Source organism: Leopardus geoffroyi, chromosome A3 (assembly GCF_018350155.1).
Source record: "Leopardus geoffroyi isolate Oge1 chromosome A3, O.geoffroyi_Oge1_pat1.0, whole genome shotgun sequence".
NCBI classification, from domain to species: Eukaryota; Metazoa; Chordata; class Mammalia; order Carnivora; family Felidae; genus Leopardus; species Leopardus geoffroyi.
In genome coordinates this window covers 121,474,699-121,502,347 of record NC_059336.1, presented here as the reverse complement: position 1 = coordinate 121,502,347, position 27,649 = coordinate 121,474,699, and the positions used below count along the sequence as shown (strand labels likewise).

Below are 27,649 nucleotides of genomic sequence, written 5' to 3'. Positions count from 1 at the left end.
TTGACTTCAGCTCAGGTCATGATCCCAGGGTTGTGACATGGAGCACCACATCAGGCTCTGTGCTGAGCATGGTGCCTGTTTGGGATTCTCTCTCTCCCTCTACCCCTCTCTCCCACCCATGCTCTGTCTCTCTCTAAAAAAAAATTAAAATAAAATTTATATGGAGGTGTGCCTGGTTGGTTCAGCCGGTACAGCATGCAACTCTCAATCTCAAGGTCATGAGTTCAAGCCCCATATTGGACAAGGAGCCTAATTAATTAATTAAAAATAAAATTTATATTGAGATACAAAGAACCCAGAGTCACACACACACACACACACACACACACACACACAGTCACCTAAGCAATCAGGAAAAAAATAAAAGTGGAGAAATTTACACTACCTCATTTCAAGTCTTACTATTAAGTTTTAATAACCAAGGCAGTGTAAGTATATAGTCATACAGCTGAATGGCAAAGAATAGAAGGTCCAGAAAGAGACTCACACATACGGTCAACTGATTTTTGTCAACTGGCCAAGGAGATTAATAGGGAAAGGATATTCTCCTCAATAAATGATGCTAGAACAACTGTATATCCCTAAGCAAAAAATAAATAAATAAATAAACCTTGACTATTACTTCATGCTAATTTAAAAGATTAACTTCAGATTGATTATAGACTTAAACATAAGGCCAAAACTGTAATTTTTTTTTAGAATAAAGCCTAAAAGAGAGAAAGCTCAAGCAGGGGAGAGGGACAGAGGAAAAGAGAGAGAGAGAATTTTGATCAGGCTCCAAGCTGATGTGGGGCTCAGTCCCCACATATCATGACCCGAGCCAAAATCAAGAGTTGGATGCTCAACAGACTGAGCCACCCAGGCACCCCTGAAAGACACTTTTTTAACATTTATTTATTTTTGAGACAGAGAGAGACAGAGCATGAACGGGGGGAGGGCCAGAGAGAGAGGGAGACATAGAATCTGAAGCAGGCTCCAGGCTCTGAGCTGTCAGCACAGAGCCTGATGCGGGGCTTGAACTCACGGACCATGAGATCATGACCTGAGCAAAGTCGGACGCTCAACCGACTGAGCCACCCAGGCGCCCCAAAGACACTTTTTTAAATGTTTATTTATTTGAGAGAGAGAAAGAGAGAGCACATATGAGTGAGGGATGGCAGAGGGAGCGAGAGAGAGAGAGAGAGAGAGAGAGAGAATCCCAAGCAGGCTCTGCACTGTCAGCATGGAGTCCAACATGGGGCTCAAACTCAACAACCGTGAGATCACGACCTGAGGTGAAATCAAGAGTTGGACGCTTGGGGCGCCTGGGTGGCTCAGTCAGTTGAGCATCCGACTTCAGCTCAGGTCATGATCTCACGGCTTGTGGGTTCAAGCCCCGCATTGGGCTCTGTGCTGACAGATCAGAGCCTGGAGCCCACTTCTGATTCTGTGTCTCCCTCTCTCTCTGCCACTAACCCACTCGCATTCTGTCTCTGTCTCTCTCAAAAATAAATAAACATTTAAAAAAATTAAAAAAAAAAAAAGAGTTGGACGCTCATCTGACTGAGCCACATAGGTGCCCTGTTTTGTTTTTTAATTTTACTTCTGATGGAGCTTAGGTGAGATACTATAACTCTAGAAAAAGGTCCTATGGGAAGAGACTCTGATCCAGTAGGCATAGGATGCAAGAGGCTATACTTTTAAGAAGCATGACACTTTGAATAACCACTGAGTCATGGAACAAAATCAGAATTGGTGACATTAGAATTCTGTGCTGTCCAATGTGCCAACTACTACCCACATACAGCTATTTAAATTTAAATTAAAAAATTAAAAATTCAGTCCTTCAGATACATTACCTATATTTCAAGCATTCAGTAGCAAAATGTTGCTAGTAGTTAATGTATTAGAAAGTGCAGAAACAATTCCCTCATCTCAAAAAGTTCTATTGAACAGCTCAGTCGTAGATATTCATCTTGAGGTAGGGGAAATGATCAAAGATGATCACAGTGTTTGTAACCTGAACTGGATGGTTGGAATGGATACCAACTGAAAAAGATGATGCAGGATCAGGAGCAGATTCCTGAGAGCCACCTATTATCTTTCCATGTCAATTCAAGATGCATTTACCACCCCTAGTATGGACGTATGTAATACCTACTGTATAAAGTGTTCTGGAGAAGAGCTAACAAATACATGACTCAGTTTGCACCCTTAAGGAGCTTACAGTGCTGTTTGAGCATTTAGACTTACAACTAAAAAGCCAACAGATTCAATCCTGGGTTTTGTTACCCAAAAGCAAACAAACAAACAAAAAAATAATAGAGAAAATAGAGAAAGAGCAAATGAAATCCAAAAGCTAGTAAAAGGAAGGACAGGGTTCCTGGGTGACTCGTTGGTTAAGTGTCTGACTCTTGATTTTGGCTCAGGTCATGATCTCAGAGTTGTGGGATCAAGCCCTGCATCAGGTTCTGGGCTGAACGTGAATCCTGCATAAGATTCTCTCTCTCTCTCTCTCTCTCTCTCTCTCTCTCTCTCTGCCCCTTTCCCCTGCTCATAGTCTCTCTCTTTCTAAAAAAAAAAATTGGGGCACTTGGGTGCCTCAGTCAGTTAAGTGGCTGACTTCAGCTCAGGCCATGATCTCACTGTTCATGTGTTCAAGCCCCACACCAGGCTCTGGGCTGATATCTCAGAGCCTGGAGCCTGCTTCGGATTCTGTGTCTCCCTCTCTCTCTGCCCCTCCCCCTGCTTACACTCTGTCTCTCTCTGTCTCTCAAAAATGAATAAACATCAAAAAAAATTTTTCAAAAAGAATAACAAAATACTATGAACAATGTATGACAACAAATAAGCTAATCTAGGTGAAATGGACAAATTTCTAGAAACATACAAACAACCAAAAGTGACTCAAGAAGAAATAGAAAATCCAAACAGGCCTACAATGAGATTGAATCAGTTATCAAAAACCTCCCAACAAAGAAAAGCTCAGGACTAGATGACTTCACAGTTTCTACTAAACATTTCTACCAAATACTTAAGAAAGAATTGACACCAATCCTTCTCAAAATATTCTGAAAAATAGAAGACGAGGAAACACTTCCTAATTCGTTCTATGAAACCAACATTACCTTGATACCAAAGCTAGACAAAGGTATCACAGTAAAAGAACTACAGAGCAAAATCATTTATTAATAGAGATGCAAAAATCCTCAAGAAAATACCAGCAAACTAAATCCAGCAGCATGTCAAAAGAATTCTACATCATAACCGAGTGGTATTTATCCCAAGACCTTTAAATGGGGAAAGGACAGTCTTTTCAAAAAATGGTTCTGAGATGGGGCACCTGGGTGGCTCAGTCGGTTGGGTGTGTCTGACTTTTAATTTCAGCTCAGGTCATGATCTCAGTTTGTGAGATTGAGCCCCACATCAGGCTCCATGCTGACAGGTTGGAAGAGTCTGCTTAAGATTCTATCTCTCATCTCTGCCTCTCCCCCCACCCCCAATTCAACCACACTTGCACTCTGTCTCTCTCTGTCATCAAAATAAATAAGTAAAAAAAATTTTAAATGGTTCTGAGAGGGACGCCTAGGTGGCTCATTCAGTTAAACATCTGACTTCAGTTCAGGTCATGATCTCATGGGTTTGTGAGTTCAAGTCCTGCATTGGGCTCCCTGCTGTCAGCATGGAGCCTGCTTTGGATCTTCTGTCCCCCTCTCTCTGCCCTTCCCCTACTTGCACTCTGTCTCTCTCAAAATAAATAAATAAGCTAAAAAAAAAATTTGAAAAATGGTTCTGAGAAAACTGTATATCCACATGCGAAAGAATGAAGTTAGACTCTTATTTTACGTGTATAAAAATTAATTCAAAATGCATCAATCACCTAGTATAGAGCTAAAAGTATAAAATACTTAGAAAAAAAAAACATAATGCCAGGGGGCACCTGGCTGGCTTAGTCAGAGGAGCATGCGACTCTTGAACTGAGGGTTGTGAGTTCTAGCATGGGCGTATACCTAACTTATATAAATAAAAGAAAGAAAGAAAGAAAGAAAGAAAGAAAGAAAGAAAGAAAGAAAGAAAGAAAGAAAGAAAGAAAAGAGAAAACATCGGGGAAAATCTTCATGACATTGAATTTGGCAATGGTTTCTTGTTTATGACCCTAAAAGCATAGAGGAAAGAAAGGAAAAATAAATAAATTGAACTTCATCAACATTTAAAGGACAAAGGGCAGTGTCAAAGGACACTGTCAGTAGAATGAAAGGACAACCCACAGAATAGGAGAAAATATTTGCAAATTACATCTATGATGAGGACTTAATCTCCAGGAAAAAAAAAAAAAGAAAATAACTACAACTCAACAACAAAAAATAATCCTATTTAAAAGGCAAAGGCTGGGGTGCCTGGCTAGCTCCGTTGGTTAAGCATCCAACTCTTGGTTTCAGGCTCAGGTCATGATGTCAGGGTTCATGGAATGGAGCCCTGAGTCAGGCTCTGTGCTGACAGCCCAGAACCTGCTTGGGATTCTTTCTCTCTCTCTCTCTGCCCCTCCCCCACTCACACTCTCTAAATAAATAAATAAACGAACTTTCTTTTTTTTTTTTTTAATGAGGGGCTACAGGTGGGGTGGTGGCTCAGTTAGAAGAGCATGGGACTCTTGATCTCAGGGTTGTGAGTTCAAACCCCAGGTTGGTCATAGAGTTTGCTTAAAATAAATAAATAGATAAATAATAATGGGCAAAGGACTTGATTAGATATTTCCCCAAAGATAATACAAATGGTCAATAAGCACATGAAAAAATGCTCAACATCACGCTCAACATCACTGTCAGGAGGGAAATAAAAATGAAAACCATAATGAATACCAACCACTTCACACCAATTAGGATAGCTCTTATAAAAAAAAAAATCCAAAAAACAAAAATGGAAAATAACAAGTGCTGTCAAGGGTATGGAGAAACTGGAATGCACATGCATTGCTGATAGGAATGTAAGAGTTTGGCAGTTCCTCAAAAAGGTAAACATAACCCACACAAGCCAGCAATTCCACCTCTAGATATATACTAAAGAACTAAAAGCAAGAGACTTAATCAGATACTTGTACACCAATGTTCACAGCCTCATTGTTCACAGCAGCCAACATGTGGAAACAATCCAAATGTCCATCAGCAGATGCATGAATAAACAAAAAATGGTATATACATGCAACGGAATATTATTCAGCATAAAAAAGAATAAACTCTGATACCTGTGACATGGATGAACCTTGAAAACAACGCTAAGTGAAATAAGGCCAGACCCAAAAAGATAAATATTGTATGATTCTACTTATACGAGGTACTTAGACTACGGCAGCTTCACTAGTAGGGAGGGGTGGCTATTTCTATAGGGGAAGTCTGACCCTGAGATCTGCAACTGTCTCTAAGGTAAATCAGAAAAGGGCTTTTCTCTCACAGGGAGGAGGGAACAAAGACTAGAAAGACCTGGGTTTCCGGAAGTGGGAGGAACGGGTGGCGGGTGATCACACAGCACTTCAGAGTTTCACTCGGACGTGGACCCAGATTTTCAAGAGTGGTAGATTAGAAGGGGCTGTTGACTGGCTCAGGAGGAGGGTGGGTCAAAGTTTAGGGGCCTGGTGGAAGGAGAGAAGTTGACTAAAGTTTGGTCGAGTGAAGGTAGCTGGTATTTTGTCCAGATTGCTCAGTGAGTGCAGTCGGTTCGGCTAATCATTTATGAGGCAAAAGAATAAGGGAATTTGGAGGGTCTGTGTCTGATCCGTCACAGGTGAACAAGGGGGCACACGTGAGTCATATCTGAGTCACACGGGGAAAGGCGGTTCCTTGCAGAAAACCATTTCAGGAACACAAAAGGGTGGAGGGATTTCTTTAACCGTCGCTTTCCAGAATCACAGAGCTCGGGTAAAGTTCCACATTGTGGGAATGCAGGGAAATCTCTCCGCGTATTCACTCAGAGGCTGAAGAGGTACAGAGGGAGGCAGCCGCTGGGTTCTCAGTGGAGCCCACACCTCGCAGCCAGCACGTTCCGCGCGGGGTCAAAAAGAAGCTAGCGGAGGCGCCGGGTGCAGGCAGGCGGCGGCCGCCATGAGCTCCGCTAACGCCGAGGCCTGCGGCGGTGGCGGCTGCCGGCCCCGCCCTCCCGCGCGCGCGTGCGCGCGCGCTCTCGGGGCTGCGCAGAGCCAGCTCGGCGCGCGCTCGGCGCCGGGCGGCGGAGACCCCGGGAGGCGGGCCGGGTGCCGGCTGCGCGGCCCGGGAGCCTCAGCGGGTCTGAGGGCCCCCAGCCCGACAGCAGCGGTGGCGCCCGCGGCCCCTGAGCCAACTGAGGACGCGGCCGCGAGGCGGCCACGCCCAGAGGTGAGTGTGCTGGGGCCGCGCCGCGTTCGGCCGGGCGAGGGGCTGGGGCATCCGCTGGCCGCCGGGCGTGGGCCGGCGTTTCCCGGGCGGGGGCGCTGGGGTCGTTGGGTCCGGCTGAGCCGTGGCGCTTGTCTGGGTGTTGGTCTCAGCGGGCCCTGGATCCGGACGGTTTCGGCGACGCTGGCGGCGGCGGCCGGGGCGAGACTCCTGGCCAGCTCAGGTGAGCCGCGACTCGGGCCTGCAGCCTGCGCTTGCTTCCTGCGTACGAGCACAGCGGAGGGCTTCCGTTCTGACGGTACTCGGAAACTTCGAGTTAGGAGCGTTCGAATGCCCCCATTTCCAAAGACGTGCCCTGCAAGAGCACTGTGCCGAAATGGCACGTTTGTTTGCGGTGGCCGTTTCTTAGGTAGCTTCGTTACCAGTCTCCCACAACATTCTTGTAGGTTTCGTGTTCGCTGTTTTCCAGGTTTCATTTTTTAAAAGTGTGCGTCTCTTTCTTTTTCACTCGCAGTTTCTTGTTAGCGATAAGGAACGTTAGAGTGGTGTCCAGCATCGATTTCTTCGTACTTAATTTGAGATGATGGAAAAGAAAAACAGGAAACTGACAGTCTTTTTGATGTCAGTGTGAAACTGTAAAGTATGACATTGTGTAAACGACGTGAACATCGGCCTCCTTGTTTTAAAGTCATGGCTCAAGTGTGTTTGGGGGGTGTTTATAAGTTTTTGAATTACAGTTTAGTTTTTAATGGGGAAAGCTCTTTAAGCTGATGTTGCGTCTTCTATGTAAATATGCTAAAAGGCGTATTGATTTTAAAGTCAGTTAAACTCAGTGAATATTGAGCACCTGTTTATACCACTAAAGTTAGTGTTGGCATCCAAAAACGGGTACGAATGGTGTGCAGGCTGGAGGGAGTGATTAAGCACGCGAATAATAATGATACAAGGCAGAATACGGTATAACAAAGTATTGAGAACTCTTAGCCCTGCACTGCGATAAATACATGGATACTTTACCCAATATTTTTTTTTAAAGTTTTTTTTTTTAACGTTTATTCATTTTTGAGACACAGAGAGAGACAGAGCATGAATGGAGGAAGGTCAGAGAGAGAGAGGGAGACACAGAATCTGAAACAGGCTCCAGGCTCTGAGCTGTCAGCACAGAGCCCGACGCGGGGCTCGAACTCACAGACCGTGAGATCATGACCTGAGCCGAAGTCGGACGCCCAACCGACTGAGCCACCCAGGCGCCCCACTTTACCCAATATTTAATGTTAATTACTTAATTTGTCATTCAGAATTTTTTAGCACCTACTGTATGGTGAGTGCCCACAATACTATGGTGACCTCTATAGATTTTGCTTATGGACTTTACATTGTTATTGGGGGGAACATATTAAACAACTAATCACACAAGTATCAGTTGCCCCTTGAAAAATGGTGGGACTGTTAGGGGTGCCAACCCCCACACGGTGAAAATCTGTATGAATTCTGATTACCCAAAAACTTAACTACTAATAACCTGTTGACCAAAAGCCTTACCAATAATGTAAACAGTTGATTAACACCATTTTGTGTATTATATGCATTATGCTGTATTCTTACAATAAAGTAAGCTAGAGGAAAGAAAATGTTATGAAGAAAATCATAAGAGAAAATACATTTACAGTAATGTACTGTGTTTATAAAAAAAAAAACTGCATATATGTAGTCCTGCATAGCTCAAACCTGTATTGTTCAAGGCTCAACTGTAAATACCAATAAACCTACATAGACGCTTAAAAAGAAAGAATGTAGCAGGTTGTGAGAATATGTAACAAGTGGATAACCAGCTGGGAAAGTCAGGTAAAGTTTTCTTAGGAAAGCAGTCTACCAGCTAACATATTATGGGTAAATAGGAATTAGGTGAAGGTAACTCCCAAAGGAGGGAAGAAAGTGGAATCTATTCCACTGAAGGAGGCTGGGGAAGTTTACCCAACTGAAAGGTCACAGCAGTTAGATTGAGTGTAGAATGCAAAAGGGAGCCAGAGATACGATGCCAGGTCTTTTAAGCAGCGTTAGGGATTTGGGACCGGCTGTTTATTTCTTTCTCTTAAACTTTTTTTAAAACTTTGTTTTAATGATTATTTATTTTTGAGAGCGAGACAGTGTGAGTGGGGGAGGAGCTGAGAGAGAGGGAGACACACAGAATCTGAAGCAGGCTCCAGGCTCTGAGCTGACAGCACAGAGCCCAACATGGGGCTTGAACCCACAGAGTGCAGGATCATGACCTGAGGTCAGCTACCCAACCTACTGAGCGAACCAGCACCCGTCTCTTAAACTTTCATAGCAAAATTTTAAACCACTCAAATATAGGGAGAGAAGAGTACAGTGAACTCTGTAATATTACCCAACATATGTGGACCTTATTTGAAGAACATAGGTGGTCATTGAAGGGTTTTAAGCAAGTAAGTTTTCAGTCTTTTTTTTTAAGATTTTATTTTTAAGGAATACTCTACACCCAGCACGGGGCTCAAACTTACAATCCTGAGGTCAAGAGTTGCATGCTCTACCAGGGAGCAGCCAGGTGCCCCTCAGTCAAATTTTATCTTAAAAAGTCAACCCTGGGAGCTCCTGACTGGCTCTTTGGTAGAGCATGGAACCCTTGATCTCAGGGTTGTGAGTTCGAGAGCCCCATGTTAGGAGTAGAGTTTACTTGAAAAAGAAAAGAAAAAAAAACTTTCTGTGTAGAAACTGCATTTTATGGGATGAGAATGGATGGGAGAAAACCACCAAGAGGTGATATTTGAGCCTAGAGTTGTGACTGTGAAGATAGGATGTGTCCTAAGGGTACATAGCTGATCTCTCCTCTCCGTGTTAATAATTGTATGTTTCCGTCTTTTAGAGTAATTGTGGAAGGTTTTCTAGGGGAAATTGTATTTGAGCTGGGTATTGCAAGGTAGATGACACTTCAGTATGGAGCCCTGGAATGAGAATGTCTTGATGTCAAAGAATGGCTGCCTCAGTGACCTTGACAATCTCTGCCAAAGTGTCCCCTTCCCCCTAGAATTTCTCATTTAAATTACTTTTGTCACTATCACTTTGGTCCTTGGGAGCATAGAACTTCCACATTAACAGTTCTTCTAGAAGAAGACAGATATGTATTTTTTTTTTCAAGTACTGTGATTGCAACTAAGATAAGCTCAAACTTCCCGTAATTTTTGAATTTTTATTATTTAGTAGTTAACTAGAATTCAATAAATACACAAATAAACTGTCTTTTAAAGTGTTTGATTTTGATGCTACCATAGTTTGCTCTTGGAGGTTTGGAGACCTGAAGAGCGAAGTGAAAAGAACCCACTGAAATGTGATCCATCGGTTCCTTTGCCCTGTGTTTAATGCCAGGAATGGCTTTATCCTTAAGGAGAAACTTCAGCTTCTGCATAAAGATAGCATACCCAGTGGTATAATATCTTGATACAAAACCTTAATCTTAAAAAAAAAAATGTAGTCTGTCATGTATGTTTACAAAACATAAGTAAAATCAGTATTATGCAAATTTTTTCTGTTTGAATTTTAATGTATACATTGAAAAAGACTTTTTCTTGGTAGTCTAGATCTATTTTGACTGGGTTTTCCTTTCGGTGGATATGTTCCAACTCCTCTGTCTCCTGACTGATTTTATAACTGCAGTTGTTGGGAGTAAGTGGGATAATAATTGGGAAGGTGTTTGGTAAACTGTGATACACAATACAAATATAAGATGGTAGTGGTACTAATTGGAAGCAAACTAAAGCAAAATGAAGGAAATTCTATTCATCTGTCCCTTCTGATACTGAGCTTCATGCTGGTGACTTAGACATTTGTCAGGTGGCTTTTTAAATTCTCTGTAGTATAGTACATGACTTCAGTTCATTTGTGTCCCATGACTGATGACTGTAGAAGCTCACTCAGTTGATATAAATAGATTTTACGTGGCTTATTTACATATTACTGATTATGGTAGGAAATATTGAAATACCGGTGCCTTTATATCCATTTTAGATTCAGTTTTTACTTAATAATTCTATGCCATGTTTGCAATCAGTAATTCAGTATATTTTTTTCTTGTTAGTCTGTAAACTCCCTGATAGTGTAGACTCTGTGCTATTAACCCTTCTTTCATTAGTTCTAAACCAGAGCCTTGTACACGGTGGTGGAAGGTTCAGTAAATGTATAAACGTTTTTAGAAGTTTCATTAGTGAAATCAAAACTAAAGTTTCATAGCCATGTTGAAATTGAAATTTAACACTAAGCCAGAAAATGATTCTTACCAGTCCTTGTAACAGATTATGACGGAGGGATCAGAAAAGAGAAAGGAGCAAACATTATCATATTCTTAGTATTCTACTCCTCAAAACAAGCTTGTGAGGATGACAGTCATCCCTATGTTACAGGTTTAGGCAACTGGAGCTTAGAGAAGGTAAATAACGATGAACTCACCCAGCTCAAAAATGATGTACCCAGTACTCCAGTACAAGTCAGTTTGAATACAAGGTCTTCTTCACTCTCTATCGCTTTCATAAAACAGATAAAACCCATTTATTAGTAGCTTATAATTATGAAATGATGAAAAATATTAGCAGTTTGCTAGAGAGCAATAACCTGTTAAAGGGAAACATAGTGACATACTTTAGGGATGGCTCCTCTTTGGTTTGCACTCAGCTAGGCACTTGGAAGAAACACGAAATGTGTAAGTCACCATACCTGTTCTCAAGGTTCTTGGATCCAGTAGAGGCAACTAAACACAAAAGAAACAACAGGAATCAGTATCAGATAATACGACTTAAATACCAAAAATCTACATGCTTTAGGAGAGGAGTATTAGTACAGGTGTAATATCTTACTTGGAGCTCCTGGATGTCTTAGTCCTTTGAGCGTCGGACTTCAGCTTAGGTCATTGATCTCACAGTTCTTGAGTTCAAGGTTTCTGCTGTCAGCCAGAGCCTGCTTTGGATTGTCGGTCTCCTTCTTTCTCTGTCCCTCCCCATCTCGAGCTCTCTCTCTCAAAAATAAACATTTAAAAATATATATTTTACCTTTATAAAACCTAAAAATGCACCCATTCTTTTTCTCTAAGTACAACTACTTTGAACTCATAGCTGTTTCTTCTGATATGTACAGTCGTATTTCTTAACGAAAAGAAACGAAGAGTTTATGGTAGACATGGATCTTGAGCTGTGACTTGAAGGATAGTTAGGATTTGAATGCCCACAAGGATGGTTATGTATGAACAAAAAAGTATAATAAATGTTTATGAGACAATAAGGATCATATCCAAACTAAGGGATTATTTAGAGTAGTTGAAAATAATGTTAGAAAACTGTCAAGTGAAAAACAGCACCACCAGGATGTAATGTCCACGAGGGTTGGAATCTTTGGCTCTACATTTTTTAATGTTTTTAACAGCTTTATTTAGGTATAATTAATATGCAATGAAATGCACATATTTAAGACATACCATTTAATTTTTTAAGTGAAATTGTATTCAATTCTATAATGCTTTATTTCTTTTTTTTTATTTTTTTATTTTTTAGCGTTTACTTATTTTTGAGACAGAGACAGAGCATGAACGGGGGAGGGGCAGAGAGAGAGGGAGACACAGAATCCGAAGCAGGCTCCAGGCTCTGAGCCATCAGCCCAGAGCCCCACGCAGGGCTCGAACTCCTGGACCGCGAGATAGTGACCTGAGCTGAAGTCCGACGCTCAACCGACTGAGCCACCCAGGCGCCCCATATAATGCTTTATTTCTTAAAAAAAGAAGTAAATAAGTCCAAATTAAAACTTTCCTGACCTCTGAATGGTTGGGGTGGGTGTTTTATGTTTTTCTCTGTTTTCTGTACGTTTTATTACTTACTTTTGACATTTATTTATTTTTTAGAGACAGAGACAGTGAATGAGCAGGGTGAGCAGGGGAGGGGTAGACAGAGAGGGAGACCCAGAATCTGAACAGGCTCCAGGCTCTGAGCGGTCAGCATAGAGCCCGTCACGGGGTTCAAACCCACAAACGGTGAAATCATGACCTGAGCCAAAGTTGGTTGCTTAACCCGCTGAGCCACCCAGGTGCCTCAGAAAGGGAAGAATTTTTTTTTTTTTTTAAGTTTATTTAAGAGAAAGGGAGAGAGTGCAGGCACAAGTGGGGGAGGTGCAGAGAGAGGGGGACGGAGGATAGTAAGCTGGCTCTGTGCTGACAGCAGAGAGCCCAATGTGGAGCTCAAACCCACAAATTGCGAGATCATGTCCTGAACTGAAGTTGCAAGTTGGGTGCCTGAAAAGAAAGAATTGTTTTAAAGGAAAGCAATTAGTTTTAGAAGTATGAGATTTGAAGAAGATCAAAGTCTTAGGAGAAAAAATTAGTGACCATGAAATTTTGGTTTTCTGAATATGTTTTTAATTTGTTTCCTACTTTAAAAAAAATTTTTTTTTTAAGTTTATTTATTTTGAGAGGGAGAGAGTGCAAGCGTGTGTGCAAATGGAGGAGGGGCATAGAGGGAGAGAGAGAATCCCAGGCAGGCTCCATACTGTCAGTGCAAGAGCCTGATGCGGGGCTTGAACTTACAAACCATGGGGTTGTGACCTGAGCCAAAGTCTTATGCTTCACTGATTGAGCCACCCAAGTGCCTCTGCTTTTTAATTTTTTAAATCAAAATAATATATACACATAGTTTAAAAGACAGTAGTGTTAGAAACCTAAAAATGCACCTATTCTTTCTCTAAGTACAGCTACTTTGAACTCATAGCTGTTTCTTCTGTTATGTATGGTCGTATTTCTTTACAATGTACATTTTGAGTTATTAATTTTTAACATTGCTTTTCATATTGCTATTAGGATAGATAGATAACCATTTTAGCCGTCTTTTGTTTACCCCTTTTACCTTCTCACATTCTTTTAATAGTTTTAGCTCATTTTTTTCCATACAATAAGTAAAAATATACACTATTTTTCCCCCTTTTAGACCTCAGGTTCATCCTTGGTCCAGAGATGGTATGTTCATATTTGTCTAATAACTATAATAAACATTGCAAACCCAAAAGAATATTGACAATATTATATCTTACATTTAACAGTTGTTTTTTTAAAGCTTTTTTTTTTTTTTTTTTTTTAATTTTTTTTCAACGTTTATTTATTTTTGGGACAGAGAGAGACAGAGCATGAACAGGGGAGGGGCAGAGAGAGAGGGAGACACAGAATCGGAAACAGGCTCCAGGCTCTGAGCCATCAGCCCAGAGCCCGACGCGGGGCTCGAACTCACGGACCGCGAGATCGTGACCTGGCTGAAGTCGGACGCTTAACCGACTGCGCCACCCAGGCGCCCCTTTAAAGCTTTTTTTAAAAGTTTATTTATTTTGAGAGAGAGCACACATGCACGAGCAGAGGAAGGGTCAGAGAGAGAGTGAGAGAGAGAATCCCAAGCAGGCTTCGCACTGTCAACTCATAGCCTGACGTGGGGCTCTGTCTTACGACCCATGAGATCATGACCTGAGCCGAAATCAAGAGTCAGACACCTTACCAACTGAGCCACCCAGGCGCCCCTAACAATCATTTTTATGGCTGCATTTTTAACGCCTATAGTTTACTCATATAATCTATTTAAGATGTTATAAATTAATGATATAAAAAAATTTTCTTGTCTGGTTTATTTGTAAATCGAATGCCTAATTCAGTGCCTTATGTTTAATATATACATATATATTTAATACACTTATTAAATATATATACATATATACATATATACATATATATGTACATACATACATAATATGTATATATTTAATTTAATAAATATTGACTAAGATCTTTTGAAAGAACAACAAAGTAAGCTGTATACACAGAATTTGTCCAACACAGCTGTAGGTCTAGGGAATAATTTTGAAGAGCATTACAGAAGTCTTTTGGAAATACAGAATAGCTCACTTGTGATAATAGAGTCATCCAGTTTGCTTTAGTTGTTGGATGCCATCCTCTCAGATGGTGTGGCTTTCATGAATCCTACCTTGCCCTCTAGCTACAAGGCAGAGTGTGAAGTTACTATTGGGGATGGCCTTGAAGGTGCTGTCCTTTGCTTTATATTCTGTACTCCTCAGCCCCATTGTGTTTCCTCCTTTTTCCTTCCCTTTCAGTTTCTCCTTGTCTTACAGAATTTTTCACAATTTTCTCATGACGAGGCCAACAAATAAATTTTCCATCAACTCATAGTCCATTCATAATTAAAATTAGAGGTATTTAAAACAACTTTCAATGATAGGATATTTTCCAGAGCAGATTCCACTATCCTACTTTAATTCCTAGCAGAACAGACGCTAAGTGGGAATTAGTGCTCAACACAAGTTGCTGTGGTTATGGCACAGCTCCATTAGCAGCAGGAAGTCAGACTGATTTTATCTGGCTGCTGCCAGATCCTCACTTACCAGATTAAATTTACCTGGTAAATTACTTGGGAGATTTTTAGGATAGGTCTGGTGGATCTCCAGTGGCTATTAGCATGTTTGCCTTCTATTCAGATGTGCTTAAATTTTTATTTTACTTTATTTTTTATGTTTATTTTATTTATTTATTTTTGGGGGAGAGAGCAAGCAGGCACGGGGAGACGGGGGAGACAGAGAATCCTAAGCAGGCTCCATGCTGTCAGAACAGAACCCAACGTGGCTCAAATCCACAAACCATGAGATCATGACCTGAGCCAAAATCGAGAGATGGACACTTAACCAAATGAGCCACCAAGGTGCCCTGGATCTGCTTACGTTTTTAAATAGAGGTACACTATTTACATGTCCCAGAAATATTCATCTTTTGACCCTGATTTTCCACATCTCTAGGAATCTAAAGAAACAACAAAGTTAGCTGTATACACAGAATTTATTAGGAAAAATTGAAAGTGAACTAAATGCCCAATAGTCATGGTATATAACTGCCTGATGTGATAATATGTGTCCTTTAAAATATTTATGAAGCAGTTTATGTAGTCAAATGGAAAAAGCACATAAATGAAAAATACAGGAAATAAGAATTATTAATATACTAATAATGCATTTGAATGTATATGAAGAAACAGAGAGACAAAAGTTTAAATAGTTATTGCTGGAGGTAATAAAATTATGGATTATCTTTTGTCTTCCCCAAACTTTTTGTATTATTGTTTTGCCTTTGTAACAAAATATTGTTAAGAAACAAACAAATGAATGTTTAAAGTAGTTCAAGCCATCTGTCCACTGAGAGGTCCCGGAAGCACTGACACACGAGAAGCAACACACACTCAGATCTTGGTTTCTTAATATAATTTTCCAACAAAAAAGAGTAGCCATGGTCCCTTAGAGAAAAGTCTGATTCCAGGGCTGGGGCAGAGGAAGAACAAATGATCTTGGAGCATCTGCTTGCTCCAGAAAGTAAGAAAGTGCTCAAAGAATTATGAAGACGTAGCAAAAGGACATTGAAGTCACCTTGAAGGGGCCACCACTGGACAAATCTGGGAAATGGAAAATCAAAATAAATAATATTAATAAATTATAACTCATTGAAAAACAAAAACCCGGGGCGCCTGGGTGGCGCAGTCGGTTAAGCATCCGACTTCAGCCAGGTCACGATCTCGCGGTCCGTGAGTTCGAGCCCCGCGTCAGGCTCTGGGCTGATGGCTCAGAGCCTGGAGCCTGTTTCCGATTCTGTGTCTCCCTCTCTGTCTGCCCCTCCCCCGTTCATGCTCTGTCTCTCTCTGTCCCAAAAATAAATAAACGTTGAAAAAAAAAATTAAAAAAAAAAATAAAAAATAAAAACAAAAACCCACAAATCCATACTGTTAGATCTGAAGGAAAAAGTCAGAAAAAAATGGACTTTTTTACTGTATTGTATTTTTTTAGGAAAAGGTGGACTTTTATTTTTTCTTTTATTTTTATTTTAGAGCGAGAGAGCATATGGGAGCAGAAGAGAGGGGCAGAGGGAGACAAAGAGAGGCCCTACACTCAGAGAGCCTCCCAAACAGGCTTTATACTCAGCAAGGAGCCCAACATAAGGCTCCCAAGATCCTGGGATCATGACCTGAGCTGAAATCAAAAATGGGATGCTCAACTGACTAAACCATCCCGGCACCCCAGGAAAAGATGGACTTTTAAATAAAAACAGTCATGTGGAGTCACTGTAACTAAGATAAGTTCCAAATATGTCTGAGGCTAAAATTTTTTTTAATTAAAATTGAGGGTCATGTCAGCAAAATGGCAAGATGAGCAGTTTGAAGCTCATGTTCCCACACAAACATTGAAAAACAGGCAGTAACTGTTAGAACCAACTTAGAACTCTGGAAAGTAATCCAGGGTGTATAGCAGCCAAGCAAATGGTGTATAGAGAAAAATGCAACTCGGGATGCTTGGCTGGCTCAGTTGGTGGAGCATGTGACTCTCGATCTCAGGGATGTGAGTTCAAGCCCCACGTTGGGTGTAGAGACTACTTAAAATATGTTCTAAAAAATTGCAACTTAAAAACAGTGGCAAAAAAAAAAAAACATAAATAAAAAATGGGTAAAGGACTTGAACAGACCTTTCTCCAGTGAAGGTATGTATAGACAAATGACCAGTAAGCACATGAAGAAGATTCTCAACATCCCTAATCGCAATGAGATACCACTTTAGTAGGATGGGTATTCCTCAATAAAAGAAAATAGCAAGTACGGGGTGCCTGGCTGGCTCATTAGTAGAGCATGTTACTCTTGATCTCGGGGTTGTGAGTTTGAGTACCATGTTGGGTGTGGATATTACTTAATAAAATAAAACAACAAGGCAAGGATGTGGAGAAATTAGAACTCTGGCAGGAATGTAAAATTATTCACAGTAGCCAAGAGGTGGAAACAATCCAAACGTCTGTCAAAAGATTAATGTGTAAACAAAATGTATATACATGCAATGGAATATTATTTAGCTGTAAAAAGGATGAGTTTATGTTAAGTGAAATAAGCCAGACACAAAAGGACAAATATTGTATGATTCTATTTATGTGAAATACAAGACAAACTCATAGAGACAGAAGGTAGAAAAGAGATTACTAGGGACTGGAAAGAGAGAAGAATAAAGAATTATTGTTTAATGGGTACAGAGTTTCTTTTTGGGAAGTTGAAAAACTCTTGGAAATGGATAGTGGCAATGGCCATACAACATTGTAAATATAATTGATGCCAATGAATTGTATACTGTACATCTTGTCAGTTTGCTTCCCCAAGGAATTGTAAGAATGAGAATAAGAATGTTACATTCACTTTTGTTTGTTAAACCAAAGGGCACATTGTAATTTTTTATCATAATTTTTAAGAAATATTTCTTTTGTTGGAAGCTTATTAGACTCCAGAATTTATTTTTTATTATTTTTATACTTTGTAGATGAAAATGAGAGCTTCAAGTTTGGTCACTCAGGTCCTTAAGACGCTTGCAGTGCTACTTTAAGAGTACCTAATAATTTATGTCAAAGAATATTCATGCATAAAAATACATGTATCTAAAATTCTAAATTGAGGAATTTAGCTTTTGTTTATTTTTACTTTTACAGTAAGGCAAAAGAGAATGAAAGAAGTAGATAACCTTGAAAGTATCAAAGAAGAATGGTAAGTTAATTTGAATTTTCTCTGTTATTAATGCCTTTCTTAGTTTCTATTTTTGCTGCATTTCACTAACTGTAGATGTTTTCATTATGGTTCTTTTAGTTAAAAAACTAAAGGGTAATGTATTTTAAAAAGTAAATTTTTTTTTTTTTTTTTAATTTTTTTTTCAACGTTTATTTATTTTTGGGACAGAGAGAGACAGAGCATGAACGGGGGAGGGGCAGAGAGAGAGGGAGACACAGAATCGGAAACAGGCTCCAGGCTCTGAGCCATCAGCCCAGAGCCCGACGCGGGGCTCGAACTCACGGAGTGCGAGATCATGACCTGGCTGAAGTCGGACGCTTAACCGACTGCGCCACCCAGGCGCCCCAAAAAGTAAATTTTTATTCAAAGCTGCGTTGAATGGATTTTAATGAAGTTACTAAATGTTTTTATTATTAAAAAAAATTTTTTTTAATGTTTTTACTTATTTTTGACAGAGAAAGAGAGACAGAGCACGAGTGGGGGAGGGGCAGAGAGAGAGGGAGACACAGAATCTGAAGCAGACTCCAGGCTCCTAGCTATCAGCACAGAGCCCAGTGCGGGGCTTGAACTCAAGGACTGTGAGATCATGACTTGAGCCAAAGTCGGGCGCTCACCCGACTGAGCCACCCAGGCACCCCTAAATGTTTTTATTATTAATAAAAAAGTGTTAAATTTCTTTCTGGTCGCATATTCTGTTGTTTAAGTGAGAAATTCCGGGAACTGTTTACTTTTTTGGGTTGTACTGTCTTAGAGTCATAGTGGAAATAAAATGGCTCTGGAGTCAGATAAGCCTAAGTTTGAATCCTTTCACTGTCTTTAATATCTCTTTGGCCTTTGAGCAACTGAAGTAAAACAGAGGGGCGGGTGGGGGGTGGGGCAGGCACCCAGCCTGGGTGGCTTCCTTGGTTGAGTGTCTGACTCTTTATTTCAGTTTAGGTCATGAGCCCAGAGTCATGGGATCAAGCCCTGCATCGGGCTCTGAGCTGAGTGTGGAGCCTGCTTGGGATTCTGTCCTCCTCTGCCCCTCTCCCCAACTTGCGCTCTGTCTCTAAAATAAAAATTAGGGGCGCCTGGGTGGCTCAGTCGGTTAAGCGTCCGACTTCAGCCAGGTCACGATCTCGCGGTCCGTGAGTTCGAGCCCCGCGTCGGGCTCTGGGCTGATGGCTCAGAGCCTGGAGCCTGTTTCCGATTCTGTGTCTCCCTCTCTCTCTGCCCCTCCCCCATTCATGCTCTGTCTCTCTCTGTCTCAAAAATAAATTAAAAAAAAAAAAGTTAAATAAAATTAAAATTAAAATTAATAAATAAAAACTAAAACAGAGGCAGGAGATTCATATGTGTATGTACCTGAAAGATACGTATGTATTTATGTTTTAATTTATTTTTATTTTAAAGAGAGTGAGAAGGGCACCTGGGTGGCTCAGTCTGTTGGGCGTCCGACTTCAGCTCAGTTCATGATCTTGTGGTTTGTGAGTTTGAGCCCCGCGTTGGGCTCTGTGCTGACAGGACGGACTCTGTGCTGAAAGGACGAGGCCTGGAGCCTCCTTCGGATTCTGTGTCTCCTCTCTCTGCCCTTCCCATGCTCATGCTTTTTCTCTCTCTGTCTCTTAATAATAAATAAACGTTAAAAAAATTTTTAAAAAGAGAGAGAGTGAGCACATATCAGGGATTCCATAAATGGTAGGTGCAAAGTCTATGGTTCTTACCAGTCAGTATAGAATATTTTATTCTGACTTATCTAAGGTGAAATATTTATTTTTGTATTATGCTGTTTGTTTTAAATACTTGAAGTAAATTTTTTCCATTCATAGTCCATTTAAGGAGACAGACAAGTATTTATTTCATACTTACAAATACTTTGTAAATGCTTCTGTACTAAACAAATATTATTTGTTACTTTCTCACTACTTACTGTTTTATGTGTTTGGTACTATATAATTGTGAGATTGTGTCAGGGGCCTCTAAGACCTCTCCCAGGTTTAATGATTTGCTGACAGGATGCCTAGCCTAGGCATGCCTAGGCTAGGGTTTTTATTGGAAGCTAGTCACATACTAAAATTCCAGACTCAGGGGCACCTAGGTGGCTCAGCTGGGTAAGTGTCTTGAGTCTTGATTTCAGCTCAGGTCATGATCTCACAGTTCATGAGACAGAGCCCCGTGTTGAGCTCTGGGCTGACAGCATTGAGCTTGCTTGGGATTCTCTCTCTCCATCTCTGCCTCTCTCTTTCTCGCTCTCAAAATAAATAAATAAACTTAAAAATTTTTTTCCAGAATCATACGGAAAGTAAGCAGACCTTTCAAAGGATAGCAGTCAGCAGTTAGGCCTGCTGTATTAACTCTTTCTTGCACAAAAATAAATGGAATGACTGATTTTAACTTAGGACTTTTTTTTCTTCCCAGCAGCTTTATTGAGACATAATTCACATACCATATGATTCATCCATTTAAAGTATACAGTTCAACAGGCTTTAGTACATTCACAGAGTTGCACAAATTTCACCACAATTTTATAACGTTTGTATCACCATACTCATTAGTAGTCATACCTCATTCTCCTACACCCTGCCCCTGACAACCACCAGTATACTTTCTATCTTTATAGATTTACCTATTCTGGACATTTTTATTTTATAAATGGAATCACACAATATGTGGTCTTTTGTGATTGGCTTCTTTAATTTAACATGTTTTCAAGCTTCATTCATGTTGTAATATGTATCAGTACTTTGAGTGTAATTAAATAATTAGTAACATATCTACACAAAAAGATAAGGATTAGATTTTATACTTTTCGTTGTAGCAAAGAAATTTTTTGTAACAAAAATAGATTTTGTTAGAAGTAGCAGTCCAGGGACACCTGGGTGGTTCAGTTAGTTAAGTGTCCAACTCTTGATTTCAGCTCAGGTCGTGATCTCAAGGTTTGTGAGTTCAAGCCCCAGATCATGCTCTGTGCACACAGCGTGGCCTAATTGGGTTTCTTTCTTTCTCTTTCTCCCTCTCCCTCTCCCTCCCCCCACCTCCCTGCCGCTCCCTCCCTCTCTCCCTCTCTCCCTCCCTCTCCCCCTGTCTTTCTCTCCTCCGCCCCCCATCTCTCTCTCAAAAATAAGTAAATGAACATTAAAAAAAAAAAAAATAGCAGTCCAGTAAAAATGAAGACTGATTTCCTAAGGATATCAGTATTTCAAAGACTATAAAATAGTGAAGATCTGTATTTACTGTGTGTTCCAATAAAGCATACACAGATGCAAATCCTTCACCCATTTGGGCAACAGCTAGTTGATAACCTTATTTATTCAGAACACTGTAGTGAATGAGAAAGTCGGAAGCCAAAATAGATGTTTAAAAGTCCCTTTCCTGAACTTGTATACTTTTTATTATTAGAGGAATGCCTGAAACTTCAGGACTTTTTACTTAGCTATAACAACTTTGATAATCTGGTTTTCACATTATGGAGAGGAGGATTGACATTTGTATCATAAGAGGATAGGGACAAGGGAAAAGGTGACAGAGTAGAGAACATAGATGAAATAATAACATTGTCTGGATACTTTTAGTGTTAAGGCAAGTCCTGGTAAATTCATATGCCCATGGGATTTTTGCTGCATTATAGCTTAATATATAGTACAATATAAAGAGATTCTTTGAATTATAAAGAAAAATTAAATGTGTACTTTCTCATTTTTTCCAAGAATGTCTTTCATACTCTTTTTAAAAAATATTATTTTTTAATTTTTTTAACGTTTATTTATTTTTGAGAGAGAGACAGAGTGTGAGCAGGGGAGGAGCAGAGAGGGAGACACAGAATCCGAAGCAGGCTCCAGGCTCCGAGCTGTCAGCACAGAGCCTGATGTGGGGCTCGAACTCACAAACCGCGAGATCATGACCTGAGCCGAAGTCGGATGTTTAACCGTCTGAGTCATCCAGGCACCCCATTTTAAAAAAATATTATTAATAAACCTTGTTTTGGGGGCGCCTGGTAGCTCAGTTGGTTAAGTGTCTGACTGTGGCTCAGGTCACGATCTCGTGGTTTGTGGGTTCCAGCTCCTTGTTGGGCTCTGTGCTGACAGCTCAGAGCCTGGAGCCTGTTTTGGAATCTGTGTCTCCCTCTCTCTTCCCCTCCCCAGCTCACACTCTGTCTGTCTCTCTCTCTAAAAAATAAACATTAAAAATTGTTTTCATAAACTTTATTTTTAAGAGTTTTATATAAATATTGAGCAGTAAATACTCAGTTCCCATATCCCCTACCCCCACCCCCACCCCCACAGTTTCTTCTGTTATTAACATCTTGTATTAGTGTAGTTTTTTTTGTTACAATTGGGAACCAATATTGATACATTATTATCAACTATAATTTACATTGGGTTCATTCTTTGTATTGTACAGTTCTGTGAGGTTAGAGAAATGGTGCTGATGTATATAGCGTTATACTTTTTTTTTTTATGTTTATTTTTTGAGAGAGGGAGAGTGACAGAGTTTGAGTGGGGAGGGGCAGAGATAGAAGGAGACACACAATCCGAAGCAGACTCCAGGCTCTGAGCTGTTAGCACAGAGCCTGACACGGGGCTTGAACTCACTTACCATGAGATCATGACCTGAGCCGAAGTCAGATGCTTAGATACTGAGCCACCCAAGCACTCCATATAGTGTTAAACTTTTATTTCTTTATTATTATTATTATTATTATTAATTTATTTTTTTAAATAATCTCTACACCCAATGTGGTGCTTGAACCACAGCCCCAAACTCGAGTCGCATGTTCTTCTAACTGAACCAGCTAGGTGCCCCTACTGTTGTGCTTTTAATTCCATATATCAGTTGTTATTGCTGGTGTATAAGAAAGCACTTGGCTTTTGTATATTAATCTTGTATTCTGCAACTTTGCTAAAATTACTTATTAGTCCCAGGAGTTTGTTGTTGATGATGATTTGGGATTCTCTGTGTAGACAATCCTGTCATCTGCAGAGAAAGACAGTTTTATTTCTTCCTCCTTCCCATTCTGTATACCTTTTATTCCTTTTATCTGTCTTACTGATTTTGCTAGGATTTCCAATATGGCATTGAAGAGGGGTGGTGAGGAGGGACATCTTTGTCTTACTCCCGATCTTAGGAGGAAAGCATCTAGTTTCTTATCATTAAGTATGTTAGCTGTAGGTTTTTGGAGATTTTCTTTATCAAGTTAAGAGAGTTCTTCTCTGTTCCTAATTTGCCGAGAGTTTTTATCATGTGTGTGTGTTGGATATTGTCAGCTGCTTTTTCTGCATCTGTTGATATGGTCATGAGTTTTCTTCTTCAGTGTGTGGATGTGATGGATTACATTAATTGATTTTCTCATGGTGAATCAGCCTTGCATACCTGAAATAAATCCTACTTGGTTGCAGTGTATAATTCCTTTTACATGTTGGATTAGAAATGCTAATACTTTGTTGAGTATTTTTGCATCTATATTGATGAGAGATACTGTTTGGGTTTCCCTTTCTTGAAATGTCTTTGTCTGATTTTAGCAGTAGAGCCATGCTGTCCTCATAGAATGAGTTAGAAGTGTTCCCTTCTGCTTTTATTTTCTGAAAGAAATTGTAAACAATTGGTACAATTTCTTAAATGTTTGATAGAATTTGATGTGGGAAACAAAGGCAGAAGGAAATAGCAGATAAAGTTAAATTTCCTTACAACCTGCACCCCATTGACAAGTACTTGAGGTAGGCAGAGGTTTCTCCAGGAACTCCCTGCTATCTTAATGCTAATGCTTTGCTGGAGGGAAAAATAACCTTAGTTTGAAAATAGGTAGGCCTCCACTATCCTGTGAGTCTTCTTTAGCATATGAAAATCTCACTGGAAACTTCCCCTGGACTTTACCCCCCCAACTCCAGTCTCTCCTCATGGATCCCGGGCAGCTCTTCCTGCCCATGGGTCCTGTCCCCGTGCTTTAATAAAATCACCTTTTTGCCCCCAAAACATCTTCAAGAATTCTTTCTTCGCCATCAGCTCTGGACTCCATGAACCACACTATCACCCCAAAACCTCAACAGAATTCACTAGTGAAATCTTTTGTGCCTGGTGCTTTCTGTTTTGAAGGATTATTATTGACTCAATTTTCATTTTTTCTTTTCTTTTTATTTTAGCTCAAGCAGGGGAGAGGGACAGAGGAGAGAGAATCTTAAGCAGGCTCCACATTCAGTGCAGAGCCCAACGCAGGGCTCCATCCCACGACCCTGGGATAATGACCTGAGGAGAAATCTAGTTGGACGCTTAACTGACTGAGCCACCCAGGCACCCTGAGTTTTTTTGTTTGTTTGTTTGTTTTAAGTTTATTTATTTATTTTGAGAGAGAGCGAGAACCCGGGAGCTCATGCCCTAGCCGGGGAGGGGCAGAGAGAGAGAATCCCAAGCAGGATCTGCAATGTCATTGCAGAGCCTGACACAGGGCTCAATCTCAGGAACCATGAGATCATGACCTGAGCCGAGATCGAGAGTCAGATGCTTAACCAATTGAGGCCCCCAGGTGCCCCTCAATTTTCTTAATAGATACTAGCCTTTGCATATTATCTTTTCCTCCTCATGTAAGTTTTGGTAGATTATAAGTTTGAAGACTGTCCGTTTTATCTAAGCTATCAAATTTGTGGACATAGAGCTGTACATCTTTACACGATGTTCTCTGAACCTTTTAAAAACCTAGACTATTTTCTTACTCATCTTTGTGTCCCCTACCACCTACCATATTGTAGGTACTCAATAGATATTTGAATGGCTTAAATTAACGTAATGAAGGGTTGTAGAATTTACCTATCAAATCGGTAAAGGAGTAAAGCTGCTTTAGATGGTCAGCTTTATTGGCTTTGTACATAGTAATCAAGTATAAACTGCTTTTTTATAGCCGAGGCACAGGGGGTCCCAAACACTACAGGATCGGCCGCTGGCCACCAACAAAGTCCAAAGGCAGAGTGGTTGTGAAACAAGAGAGGAATTTATTTTGTGACGCCAACACCTGAAAGATAGCCAGGAAAGAGCAGACTAGCATCTCCAAGATTGTCTCCAGAGTGCGGAAAATACTTCCAGGTTTATATAAGGAAAATGTGCAGCAAAGGTGTGTGGGTCTGGGCAGGTAGGCATTGAAGGTCAAATCGATCATTGTGTTGGAGTCAATCACCGTCAGGGGATGGCTGGCTGAGGGCAGTCCTTGTTGCTTAAGGGGGTAGTTTCAGTTCCCATCGGAGGTTGCATTGTCCTCAGGGTCTTTTGCAAAAGCCAAGAAACACTTTGGAAAGACCCCAATTAGAGAGTGAGATCAAGATGGAGGCACCCAAAGTCCTCTTTCATTCTGAACAGAAAAAAACAAATACCAGAGAGGATTGAGTGGTCATAATGATATCATTATCTAATATTGTGTGCCAGTGCGTGTACTGATAGAAACTGTATATCAGGTATAGGTTTTTGTATGTGTTTGCTTCTAATCTTCACAGCAACCATGAAAGATAGGTGGTAGTATCTGCATTTGCAGATGAGGAAGCCCCATCACACAGAGGCTGGTAGGTTTCTCACCCAGTCAGTGTGACTCAGTTCCTAAACACAGACACCAGAGCCTCAACTGGTAGGCAGTAGCCTCTACTGCTACACAGCTGTACTGACTGAAGAGACGAGAAAATCATTAGTACTGTGAGAAATTGTCTCAGCATGTGATTCTTTTTATTAAGAAGTCTTTTTATTAAGAAGTTCTTTTTATTAAGAAGTCTTTGTTCTGAGAAAGGCCCCACCCCGCTCGCGTGCTGTCTCTCTCTCTCTCTCAAAAATAGTGAACATTAAAATTTTAATATTTCTTTTATGACAACATAAATGCAAAATAAAATTAATACTTTGTGATAATATGAAGCATCTTTGTATACAGAGATCACCTAGAAGAGTAAAAAGAGCATGCCTGCATTAAAATATTGCTCTGAGTATCGGCAGTTTTTTAAAGGTTATTATTTTTTATGAGGTAATCTTTATTCCCAACATGGGGCTCGAACTCATGACTCCAGGATCAAGAAATACATTGTCTACTGCCTGAGCCAGCCAGGTGCCCCAGCACATAATAATATAGTGATGACTATTTTTTCTAGGACAGTGATTAAGAGTACAGGCATTGGGTGCCTGAGTTCAGTTTTCGAACTGCTTTCGAATAGTTTTGTGATCTTGGGCAACTTGCTTAAGCTTTTTCTTGACGTGTTAAACAGGGATAAAAATAATATGTGCCTTTTAAGTCAGTGTGCGGGTTGAATGAGTTAACTCATGTGGAGTACTTAAAATAGTTCCTAAAATATATAATAAATGCTCAGTAAATGTTAGCAATTAAGAGAAGCTTTATAGAGGCGCCTGGGTGGCTCAGTCGGTTAAGTGTCCGACTTCGGCACAGGTCATGATCTCAAGGTCCGTGAGTTTGAGCCCCGCATCAGGTTCTGTGCTGATAACTCAGAGCCTGGAGCCCTCTTCAGATTCTGTGTCTCTCCCTCTTTCTCTCCCTCCCCTGCTCATGCTCTGTCTCTGTCTCAAAAATAAACGTTAAAAAAACTTAAAAAAAAAGAGAGAAGCTTTATAGCATATCATGCTTAGGTGCATAGATGCGGAAGACGGATTAACAGGGTTTGCATTCTGTCTTTGTCACTTACTAGCTGTGTAAATTCACGTAACTTAGCCTTTCTGTGACTCATTTTCCTTATCTATAAAAATGTGGATAAGAATATCTACCTTGCAGTTCCTGGCACAGTATGAGAGCTCCAAAAATGTTGTCATTATTTATGGAATCTGAGAAATTGTATTTCAGTACATAGATGAATTTTCTGTATGACTTAAAAAAAGATAAACCAGAAACCATCTTTTCTTTCAAATAATATCTTCAGTAGTATTTCTTTTATGACAGGGGCACCTGGGTGGCTCAGTCGGTTGAGCATCTGACTTTGGCTCAGGTCATGATCTTACGGTTTGTGGGTTCAAGCCCCTCGTTGGGCTCTGTACTGACAACTCAGAGCTTGGAGCCAGTTTTGGATTCTCTGTTTCCCTCTCTCTCTGCCCCTCCCCACTCTTGCTCTGTCTCTATCTCAAAAATAAATGAACATTTTTAAAAAATTACACATTTCTCATAAAAAAAAAAAACATAGTGCAAAATAAAAATACAAAATAAAACATAAATGCAAAATAAAAACCAGTAGATGGGAGTAGGCGAAATGGACAAAGAGACTCAAAAGGTACAAATTTCCAGTCATAAGTAATGGGGATATACTATACAGCATAGCAACTATAGTTAATAATATTCTGTTGTATATTGGGAAGTTGCTGAGGGAGTAAATCTTAAACGTTCTCATCACTGGGGCACATGCGTGGCTGTCATTAAGCATCCTACTTCAGCTCAGGTCATGATCTCACAGTTTGTGATTTGGAGCCCTGCAGCAGGCTCTGTGCTGACAGCTTAGAGCCTGGAGGCTGCTTTAGATTCTGTGTCTCCCTCTCTCTCTGCTCCTCCCTCCCGCCCCCCTCCCCCCAAAATAAACATTAAAAAATTTTAAAAATCATTTAAAACATTAAAAAAAATTTTTTTAATGTTTATTTATTTTTGAGAGAGACAGAGAATGCGAGTGGGCTAGGGGCAGAGAGAGAGGGAGACATAGAATCTGAAGCAGGCTCTGAGCTGTCAGCACAGAGCCAGACGTGGGGCTCCAACTCACC

The 27,649-nt window shown here is 40.4% G+C and overlaps 1 protein-coding gene across 4 annotated transcripts in view; it reads left to right on the top strand.

The window, feature by feature from the left end:
• The first annotated feature begins 6,136 nt into the window (after window positions 1-6,136).
• The window catches only part of UBXN2A (UBX domain protein 2A), a 48,230-nt gene continuing 26,717 nt past the window's right edge, over window positions 6,137-27,649 (top strand). Inside the window, exons 1-2 of one of the 4 annotated variants that reach the window (XM_045447591.1) lie at window positions 6,137-6,344; window positions 17,884-17,938. In XM_045447591.1, the coding sequence (XP_045303547.1) occupies window positions 17,898-17,938 (41 nt within the window). In that variant the 5' untranslated portion in view covers window positions 6,137-6,344; window positions 17,884-17,897. The other 3 variants (XM_045447592.1, XM_045447593.1, XM_045447594.1) reach the window with 3 other exon arrangements.